This window comes from Perissodus microlepis, chromosome 4 (genome assembly GCF_051167445.1).
Source record: "Perissodus microlepis isolate ML-2025 ecotype Zambia chromosome 4, ASM5116744v1, whole genome shotgun sequence".
Lineage (NCBI taxonomy): Eukaryota > Metazoa > Chordata > Actinopteri > Cichliformes > Cichlidae > Perissodus > Perissodus microlepis.
Genome location: NC_140464.1, coordinates 29,476,274 through 29,487,656, shown reverse-complemented (window position 1 = coordinate 29,487,656; position 11,383 = coordinate 29,476,274). Strand labels below are relative to the sequence as shown.

General features: G+C 39.0%; 1 protein-coding gene across 1 annotated transcript; it reads left to right on the top strand.

Moving 5' to 3' along the window:
* Positions 1 to 1,134: 1,134 nt before the first annotated feature.
* Positions 1,135 to 2,570, top strand: LOC146389227 (macrophage mannose receptor 1-like). Its single transcript, XM_084924816.1, has 3 exons — positions 1,135 to 1,423; positions 1,839 to 2,122; positions 2,208 to 2,570. Exons 1-3 carry the CDS (start codon positions 1,150 to 1,152, stop codon positions 2,394 to 2,396), a joined length of 747 nt encoding a protein of 248 aa, XP_084780942.1. The 5' UTR covers positions 1,135 to 1,149; the 3' UTR covers positions 2,397 to 2,570.
* Positions 2,571 to 11,383: the final 8,813 nt, after the last annotated feature.

The following is an 11,383-nucleotide window of genomic DNA, read 5'->3' as shown; positions in this document are numbered from 1 at the left end:
TAAAACTGAAGTGGCCTTTTCCATAAAACTTGGGTAATCATAGTTAATTCATGATTTGGGGTTGAGGTTGCATTTTCACCGCTTTTTTTCCACATTCAAAACTACCTCATATACATGGAAATCACATGATGCTTGTAAAGAAAGCAGCAAAGCGAGTTATTAATTAATGTGACAACTAAAGGTTGTAAGCTTTGAGTTAAATAGCAAAACAAACAAACAAACAAAAATAATAAAAAGATCCAAAATGATGATTTCTTCTTGAGAGCCAAAACAGAAGCAGAAAGATCGCTAAACTACATTTGAATGCTGCTGCTTTGCATCTTTCTGGGAAATGACAGAAAGATGCAAATGCTTCTAACATAGGTGGAGTCACCTATGCTAAAGAAAAGCTTTGACAGGTCTTTCACAGTACATGAGTGTCTCACATCATCAGTAGACCTTGAGGTTCCCCCTTATCTGTTGCCAAGGTGAGTACTGCTGTAGAAACTGATATACAGTGTAATGAATGGTTTAACCTGCTGATAGTATTTCACTTATGTGTGGCTCACTTCACTAGGAATGATTGTTCAGGTGTTAGCTATTTAAAAATAAAAATAAAAACTTAATTTAGCTTTTTAGTTATTTGTACCATACATGATTTAGGCGTGTGAAATTCTTGTAGGATGACATTGAGCAAATGCATTAGGTAAAATATTAATTTGATAAAGTAACATTACTTTGACTAAAGATCAGTAACATTTACACAGTACTTGTTCTAACCAAACCTCACCCAAATATCATTTTATTATTTTATATATTAGTATGTGTGCATAGATCTTCATGCAATGTCATTTTTCTTGTTTAAATTTATAGTTGATGTATATTTAAAAATACAGATGTTAGAGGAATTGATTTGCTTTAAAAAAAATTATGATATTTATTTATTATATTTATACTGAAATGTCATTTTTATTCATTATATAAACTTCTCCTTACATTTCCTAACACTATATTATGTCCTACATTGTCATTGCTCAGAAAGATATATAGACTCATTATCAGTGAAATGTTGTGGCAGCGCAACAGACTCCAGCCTTCCCCTCTGTGATTCTTTTCCTTTCTCTGGCTGTGCATACCTTTTCATTACAGTGTCAAGGCATCCTAAGGAAGATGTTCATTCTCATCCCTCTGCTGCTTTTTCTTTCTCCTGTGTGTGGAGATCGACCAAATTTTAAATTTTACACTAATACTTACATGACAAGTTGGAAAAATGCCCAGACCTTCTGCAGAAAGTACCACACTGACCTGATCACAATCAGAAATGAACAAGAGAACACATTCTTTAATGGCCGAGGGTGGATCGGGTTATATCGAGCTAATACCACTACATGGAAATGGTCCAGAGGAGACGAGATAACTAGCTTCACCAAGTGGGATAGTTCTCGTAAGTAACATGTTTTAAAGCTCAAATATTTATCTTATACTTTTTTAGGTGTAAGTGCAAATTATTGAGATAGTTATTGAGTTATTATAGAGATTGCAAGATCAAATTCTTTGGTATTAACACAAGAGTACTTTGTACTGTAAAGTACTTTATTTATTTATTTATTTGTCTGTTTGTTTGTTATTTAATTGAAGCACTTTTCATAGGCCACTTTTTGCCATAGTCGGTGGCCCAGATTTGCCGCTTCTCAGCATGTTTTGCAATTTTGTTAGATGTGCCGAGGTTGAAACTGCACTGAAAAAAGTATTCGGTGTTAAGTACAGAAAACTTTCACACATATACATGATCAACACAAAAAGACACAAAAAGGCTTTTCTAGTAATTAATATTTCTTCTCTGCTTCTTCTTCTTTCAGAGCCAAGTCAAAATGGAGACTGTGCATATAAGAATTATGGTGTATGGTGGACTGACGGTTGCGATGTCAATCATTCTTTCATGTGTTATGATGAGAAACTGGTTTTGGTGAAGGAGAATAAGACGTGGGAGGAGGCATTAAACCACTGCAGGTCTCTGGGTGCAGTGGACAAAAATGATCCCAACTCTCCCTACAGGAACCATCGCTATGACATGGCCACACTGATCACTACTGATGACCACACCTATGCACGGGAGAGAGCACAACAAGCTACCACTGATGAGGTTGGACAGTTTCCTACAGCTTATTCGTGTTGCTGAGAAACTCATACACCATGTTTACAATTGTCTCTCTGTTCAATGTTGTCAGGTGTGGACGGGCCTGTGTAACCTGGCTGGTGAGTGGCTGTGGGTGGGTGGAGGACAGATGCAATATGAAAATATTCCAAGCTGCCCGACTAATGGCTTCTGTGGCGTCCTCGAGAAGAGTGGTACTGCATCCTATGGCATAAGAAACTGTCAGCAGAGAAGGAACTTCTTCTGTTACATAAAGCCTTGAATCTGACCACATTTACTCAAGAACTGTACTTTAGTTTAATTTTGATTTCCTTATTAATGACTCTTAGTTTTGACTGCTCAAAAGTTTGTACCCCAACCGCATTAACATTTTCCCTGAAAACTCATACTTTCATTGTTCATATGTGATAATAAAAAACAATCATGGCACTGCCAAAGTTAGAAACAAGTATCTTTACATACAATTACAATTTTGTGTGTTAAACATTACTTTGTCAGAGAATCATTGGCATTGGCATGCAATTCCTTCTTGCTTCCTGGAGTGCCCGCTACAAATTCTACATTTCAGCAGCAGTGGAGGAGTTGTCAGGTGGTGTAGGTTTAATTCATTTTCTTAATTTGTCAAATAATTTGCACAAAAAATGACCAAAAACACTTGATGTAAATTCTTTCATTGTTTTTTCTTCTGCTTGTGGCAGTTTTTATCATGAATATCCACTGCTCTACTGTCACACAACATGCTGCATGACAGGTGTAGCCAGTGATTGACAATGGCCAATTAATTCAAATCACTGGGCAAAACAGTATCTGTATCTGTATGCAGTATCTCTTTGTTCCATGCGAGTCGATGTCCATGTCCATGGTCGGGTTTCATGTTTCATGTCTTAGGTTCCCAAGTCATCACATGTGTTCAGGTTTTAGTTGTTTTTCCCAGTTTAGGATTTGTTCGGTTTGGGTGTTTCCAAATTCAGGGGTAGCATGCTTCAAAGTCCGCATCTGTAAGCAATGACATCACAGTGATGTGACCAAGGCTGTCCAAATTTGAAGAGTCCTCCAAATGCGACGACAAATGCGTCCTCCTTTTCCCCAGATTTGAAGGATGGGTCGGGTACATCCTTCGTAGTCCACCATATCCTAGGATTCATTGCGGGTCATACAGGAGAATCTTTTGCATAAATTTAGAAGAAGAAGATGAATTTTGCGCATAACAATGGCGGACGAAGCGGGAGTGAAAGCGGGAGAGGAATACACTTAGCAGTTGTAGGAGACCCTATTGGCCCATTTCTATGGTGCTGATTACCGCTAATAAAGTATATTTAATGGACTGGTAACGTACAATATCTCCTTCTTATTGTTAAATCATTGACCACTGGGGCTCGGTCACTCTGGCACAGCTGGCTGCCGGCGGAGCTCACGGGCACGTCACTGCAACCCCCCCTGGCTTCGGCTCCGCGGCTGCTGAGTGACCCCTCATCTGGGGCTCTCCTCAGCTCTTTCTGGGATAGTGGCGCGGCTGCCCCTCTGTTGGTCTTCCTTGGTCTCTTGTGTTCTGAGGGCCTCTGGATGTCTGGAGTTTTGATCTCCTCCATACCTGCTTCATGCCCTGGAGGACAGGGCTATGGCTCCCCACACCCTCTAGCAGATCATTACATGAAGGAACCTTTTTAAAACAAGCGCGTTCATGCTCACAGGTGTACACACGGGTGCTCACACACACAAACTACACCCTTTTTGGCTCCTACTTTAAAGCACACTGTGCGATCTTACGTGCTGCACAATAATGTTTAACATTTAGTATTTACTCTTATATTCCCATAGATCATCGTGATGTTGTTTATTCTATTGCTCTCAACAGGTGATCCAGGTGATTGATATATGTATTTTTTGTCTGCTTATTTTGTTGGTTTTTGTTTTTTGCCCTTCCTCCCTCTTTCTTTCGCCCTTTTCTTTTCCTCATTCAAGTCTGTCCCGTATCTAGCAGGGGAAAATAAAAAATAAAATAAACAATAAAAGGTGAATCAAATAGACCATTACGGCAAGGCTGGGATGGTCAATTTGGTAAAGTAAATCCGTTGGGCATCTTTCTTCGCCTTTAGACAATAATTCTGATGGCAAAAGAACCAAACGGGACAGGCAAAAAAAATAAATCATTGACCACAACACAAGCATGTGAGGCCTGTAGTTCTTTAGGTGCTGTTCTGGGTTCTTTTATGACCTCATGGATGGGTCATCAAAGCACTCTAGGATTCATTTAAATACTAATTTGAATAACAATTTAAATAGCAAAAATATAATTAAAATAAAAAAAATGGTCAGGTTCATCGACGTTACAAGTTTCCTCCCTCCCACCATGGTTAGCTGGAGTTCCATAGCTTTAAAAATGGGTTTTAATCATTTCCAGCATGATGATGCCAAATACTTTGTTTCCCAGATGTTTTGTTTTTGCGTGACATGAGGTGTTACTTTAAAACTGAAGTGGCCTTTTCCATAAAACTTGGGTAGTCATAGTTAATTCATGATTTGGGGTTGAGGTTGCATTTTCACCGCTTTTTTTCCACATTCAAAACTACCTCATATACATGGAAATCACATGATGCTTGTAAAGAAAGCTGCAAAGCGAGTTATTAATTAATGAGACAACTAAAGGTTGTAAGCTTTGAGTTAAATAGCAAAACAAACAAACAAAAAAATTAAAAAGATCCAAAATGATGATTTCTTCTTTGATTGAGAGCCAAAACAGAAGCAGAAAGATCGCTAAACTACATCTGAATGCTGCTGCTTTGCATCTGAAATGACAGAGATTTAAATTAATTTGTGGCTGGAAAGCCAGAGCAATTCAAACGCTTCTAACATAGGTGGAGTGACCTTTTGCATAAATTTAGTAGAAGAAGAAGAATTTTGCGTATAACAATGGCGGACGAAGCGGAGCTTTCTTTGCAAGCTCCTTTGACGACGAAGCGGGAGTGAAAGCGGGTGAGGAATACACTTTCAAAGGTAGGGGAGACCGGGGATAGTTGTAACATTTTTGACATTTCTGTCTGTACATTAGAGCTCTTTTAAGGTAGTGGATTCAAAATGTAATGCACAGTACTTACATGTCTCTGCTATTAAATAGTGCGGCTTTTTTCTCTGCAGCACAATTACCCATTGCATGGTATGGTCTCAAACACAAAGAGTGAAATGTTACAATTAACCCCATAGTCTGGGTTAGTTGTAACATATCCTGGGGTGAAATGTAACACAATGAAATAAGGGTACTGACAAAACATTAACATGTAATCTTTGTTTATTCAACACATGAATGCACTCAGAGCCATTTATGTAGCTGTGTGTGTGTGTGTGACAGAATGCAGAAATCTAGCTTTTGAACATATTCCAACCCCCCAAAAAAGACAAATTATGGAATTTTCTGCAACTGAATATTTCATTCATTTTGGTTGGTCTTCCTTGAGTTTGGCCTCATTGGCTCAGTGGCCATTATAACCTACAACTTTTGCACCAACTTTTGAACATAACAATGAAGCTGAAAAAATGTAGTTGTGCACCAGCATCGCAATTCCATTACTTTTTTTCATGGCTTACCTTGGTGTGGTTTGCAAAGTGCTTCAGAAAGATGAGGAAATCTGTTTCTTGCACCCATCCTGATTTATTTCCACTACCAGTACTTCCTACTGGTCCATCTCTGACACAGTGGTCTGCATAATGTATGTGTGGGAACACAAACAGTGGAGGAATTGTGTTGCCAATGGCACTAACCGCATATACAAAGGTGACCAGTGAACCTCTCTCTGCTGATGTCGTTGCCCCAACTTGTTTAATATAAGTTAAAGTAATAGTGTGGCAAGTTGTAACATCTGCATTATTGTTACAACTAACCCAGACTGTTGCTGTTACAACTGACCCAGACTCCTATAGCCATGAACTAGCTAACATTACAGCCAACGGCTAAAACATTAGCACTAAAGACCTACACAGAATATATCCCCATAGACATACAAATAACACAATTTAAGTTTGATGAGTTTAACTGCAAAGCAGATAATGCTATTAGAAATTTAAATGAAGTAGAAAAACTTACTTTTTGGCATACACATTACTTTTTTTCGTGTTAAATTGTCTGTGTTTGTCAAAATGTGCTGATTTTTCACATGTGATAGCAGAACTGAATTGGGCATGCACAGGATGAGTCACATCATTTGAAACTTAGCCCTGACTGGAGAAATTGGAAGTGTTACAACTGACCCACGTTACAACTATCCCCGGTCTCCCCTACATATATGAAAATCTGGTGGTACAAAATCTCCAAAAGTTGATTCTGTTCATCTGGACGTAGCGTTTTGTGGGAGAAACGTTTCGTCACTCATCCAAGTGACTTCTTCAGTCTCAGCTGACTGCAGGTTTCCCCAAAACTTATAAAAAGTACATTTGCATAATGACTGAAACCAGCCCACTGAAGGAACAATGGGCTGGGAGGTCAGTTCCTTAATCTTAATTATGCAAATTCTCATGACCATTGATCAGCAACCACTGATCAAAGCCCAGGCTATAAAAGCCCCCCTTCTCCAATACCTGCTGTTCTCATTTTCATGCCCCATCCTTCCCCCCATTTTTCCCTCTCTTCTCCTCTTCTCCTCTTTTCCTTTCCTTTCCTTTCCTTCATTCACTTCTCATTAGTACATGGGGATTTGCCCGGCCCGGGAGCCGTCGGCAGTCCCAAACTGCAGCATCAGTTCAGACTTCCTCATCCCTCATCGCCCAACGTTACCGAGGATGTGGTCCCAGCTAGTGAATTGCCGCTTAACACAACTAATTTTGATTTTTTTCAAGTTAACCTTTGTGATATGTTTTAGGGAACAAAGACAAAATGGCTCAATTTATTAAAATCAAAGGAGAAATTGATCACCTCCTCTCTGGGGTGAAGAATTCGGCCACTGTGGCATGGACGTACAAGAATAAATCAATAAATCAATGTACTCATCATATTCATCATATAAGCAGGGGTGCACATAAGTGGTCCGCATGTGCGCATTCGCTGTCAAAATAAAAGACGCGCACCAGATAAGAAGTTGCAACGTGCGTTTGTGTACATATAAAAGGCACTGTTTTTGTCCGCTAGAGTGGGATTTTCACGGCATATTCTGCACCACATCTCTGTGCGTTCATCATTTGTTCGAAGCCAGCTCACCTCCTGCAACCACTTTTCTGAGACTACGCGCTTCTTTTGTGGTTCGGACTCCTTCTGACATTTCTTTGGAGGTGGAGGAACACCAAAGTAATTGCTTAAAGGAGCTTACTTCTTTGACGTCTTTAAGAGTTCTAAACAAATGTCTGTCCTCCTCCAGAAAGTCTTATGTACGCAAACACGCATTGCAACTTCTTATCTGGTGCACGTCTTTTATTTTGACAGCGAATGCGCACCTGCGGACCACTTATGTGCACCCCTGCATATAAGTACGGTTTTATTAACCCTCATGCTGTACAGAACCTGTGATGTCCAGACGGTATTCCTCTTGTGTCCTGCTGTGAAAACCTTTGGATTTAGGGATTAACGTAGTTGCCATGGTTTTCTCTCTTCTCCTTTTTTTTTGTGTGTGATCAGGACAATTCTGGAGAAGGTGATCCTGCAGGGGAAAATCACCTCCTTGCAGGTCGGGAAACAAATGGGGTAATTTAAAGAAAAAATACAAAGTATGTTGTTATCAAGAAGATAATTTGTAAGAACACAAGTTAATAAATGTGCATTTACTAAGAGTTGTTGTGTTGTTATCATTTGTCAACTGTCATTTCTGATTTCCTCTGCCTTTAGGATTGCAAGTATCCAGGGTCAGGAGAGGGAGTCAGCCACAGAGGCCTCCCATTAGGCCCCCTGTCCAAATTTCCTCTATCCCTGAGGACACTCCAGGACCAAGCACAGCAGTGTGTGAACAAAATAAGAGGGAAGAGGACACTGATGAGGAAGGGCGGGAGCCACCCACAACATGGAGAAGAGGAGAAAGGATGAGGACTATGAGCTGCTTGACCTCATCAGAGAGATTATGATGCATCAAACAGAGGCTGAGGAGAGGAGAGAGGAGGGAAAGGATGGACAGACTTTTTTCCATTCTTGAATGATTAGTCCCAAAATGAGACCGTATTGGAATGTTTTTATTACAATTATTTATTACTATTATTTGTTTTGTAAGTTTAAAAGTTTTATGTTATCAATAAATTGATTAAAACAAACTTTAAACTCATTTTATTATAGGTATTTTCAACATGCATAAACATAAACACTAACTTTAATTTTAAATGGATATTTATTCAATGACAAAGTAAATAACAATAAAACAAGAATATTTGCAATACACCAACAATATTTGAAGACAGGGGGGAAAAATATTTACTGCTATTTACAATTGTTCACACAGGATTAACCTGAGCTACCTGCTCCTTTACCGTTTCTTTAGCTACTTTAATAGATTCAAGGAAGTCTCTGGCAGTGTTGCTGGATCTGCCAAAGCAAGATCAGACATGGATGGGGTGCTGCAACTGAGACCTGCGGTTTGTCTTTTCTGGTCAGTAGAGAATCACACAGCTTGGATGTTTCTTCCCACTGTCCACTGCATCATCCATCCACAGGGTTTGCAGGGCTGGCTCAAGAGATGGCTGCCATACCACTAAGATATTTTCAGAAATATGAAAGCAGGAGATGGGAGATGCTATATTGCTACTAGTATAATACTAGTAACTCTTTAGCAGACAACAGTTTGACAAAGTGCTATATTAAAAAAAAAAACCACGACTCCTAGATAAATTTTCACTTGCCTGTTAACAGTAGTCATGGTCTGGTGGTGGTACCTCCTCCAGGGCAGACACCTCTGCCCTGGAGTGGTGCCAAATAGTGGCGCCAAAGAGCACCACTAACTGCCTCTGAACCCGCCTCCCCCTCCTCAGCCTCTGCTCCATCTTCCTCAGGCTCATCCTCTCGGGCCACAATGTCACCAGCACCGAGGCAGATGTTGTGGAGGACGGCACATGCTGTTACAACCTGTAGCGGTTAAAACAAAAAATTCAACTATAACTCAAATGTATAGCTTCATCTTGCACCAGTTTATTCAGTCAGTTTCAATCAACTGATACATTAAGGGTTTGTTCTGTTCAGCTGTCTGCATTTGGGTCCAAACTCTCTGCAGTCCACACATCTGCCAACAAAGACATAACAATAATGTACATTAAGACTTTTTCTTCCACTGCTAACAAAACTGCTTGAGGTTGCATATCAAGCAGTTGAAGATGCATATCTTTACCAAATATAGTCTTTTTTCTGTCAGTGAGGGATGTTTGCATTTAAATAGAAGAGCATAATGAAACTTATCATTCAAAACTTATTTGGATGCAGAAAGAAAGTAGTACTAAGTAGACCACAGGGTGGAGTTTTAAGTCATCAGCTAATACTTCTAAACTTTGTTATACAGTAGCTTCAATAAATTGAATGGTTCCAATGCAGAGAGACAAATAAAGTCCTAAGTGTGCTAAATAATAGACCAGTACGATACCAGATTTTCATGCACCAAAACTGAAAATAAACATCCTGAATGGCATGTAGCCGCTTTATTACTGGTTGAGGTTTTTCCATAAAATATCTTTCAAAAGATATTAATATTACAAACATGTTCATGTTCAGCAATTCTAATAAGAGGTAGTTAGGAAAACAGCTACTGGTGCCAGGTGTATGTGATGACATACCTGTCAAAGGAGACATGTCCCTAAATTTAAGTCCAGTTTGGTGGACTATCAAAAAATCTGTTTCTGTGCACAAGGAGGAAATCATATCAGACTACGTACATGGTTTTTAATGTTAATAAGCTGTCTTAAAGAGTGTTTGGGGATTAATTTGCATTTTGAGCTAGTTTCAAGTGGCCACTGTAGGTACTGCAGTTTCTGGCACTCCCACATTAGTGTATTTTGAATTCAGTGGTGATTGAGCAAATCGCACTGCATTCCAAGGTTAGAAATCTGTCATTCAGGCAGCACATTATCATCTTGCAGGACCCATATGTGTGAGAAAAACTTACCTTCATGTGCTCCATCTCTTTTCCTGGCCATGTTTAAAATGTGATGTCTCTAAATCAGTAAAGACTGCCCATGTTTGTCACATTCAATGCAAACCTAAACGTTTGATTATCACAGTGTAACACGCAGTCAGATAAATGTCACGTTAGGAAGCAAAGTTCAGCTTCAAGTTAAGATCCAAAACCATTCTGAATGAACGTCACCTGCTTTAGTAACGACTAACGTAACAACAGGAGAGGCAACAACAAGAAAAATCCCAAAAGGGAATGTTTCTGCAGGTGGTAGCCACAGACAAATTCTCTCTCTTTATTCTTTCAGACTGATATTTTTTTATTTTTGTTTTTTTTGGTAGTGTCCTCCAATAGCTGCTGTCCATCCCTCAAGTACAGGTTCATTCATTCGCCTTCTTGTTCTGAACATTTATTTTTCCTGTCTTTAAATATTTTTTAGATTTAGTTAACCATGGCATGCACTTAGTTTGTCCAAACTCCTTTTTACAAGCCTGTTTAAACATGTCTGCGCAGTCAAACACATTATGGAGGGTTAGGAGTGACAAAATTAAGTTATTAAATATGCCATTAAATATCTAATTATCTAATTAAATAAATTAATTAAATGCCAATTAAAACATTTAATAAATTATTGATTGATTGATTGATTGATTGATTGATTGATTTCAAATTCTACATTTAATTAATAATTTAATGATGTATTTATTTAATTCATTTTGGCACTCCTGGCCCTGCAGCTGTGTTCTTGAATGCATTTTATCTGTCAGCCTCACCCTCCAAAGTCAGGGGGCGGGCTTAATGCTGCTGCTGCAGCTTGTCTAACATCTGATCGGTTACCGTGCAAAGTAAGTCAAGACAGATCGATCCTAGCTGATCAACTGCTATGAACTGGAGGTAGGTTATACTTGGGGCAGTCAGATATCCCACAATGCATTTCAAAACACAAGTGGCAATGGTGGTCGCCTACGGCCTAGAAAGCTACCTTTTAGAAGCCAGCTTTTAGAAGTACTATTATCATTAAAGGAGTTACTAAACATTTGACAAACATTTAATGTGATTAAAAGATGACCAGTGTTGGGTGTAACGTGTTACTGTAATTAAATTACTTTTCCACTGAAAAAGTAGAGTAACTAATTACTGTTAATTTTTAGGTTTTTTAATTACAGTTACTTACAATGTACTTGCG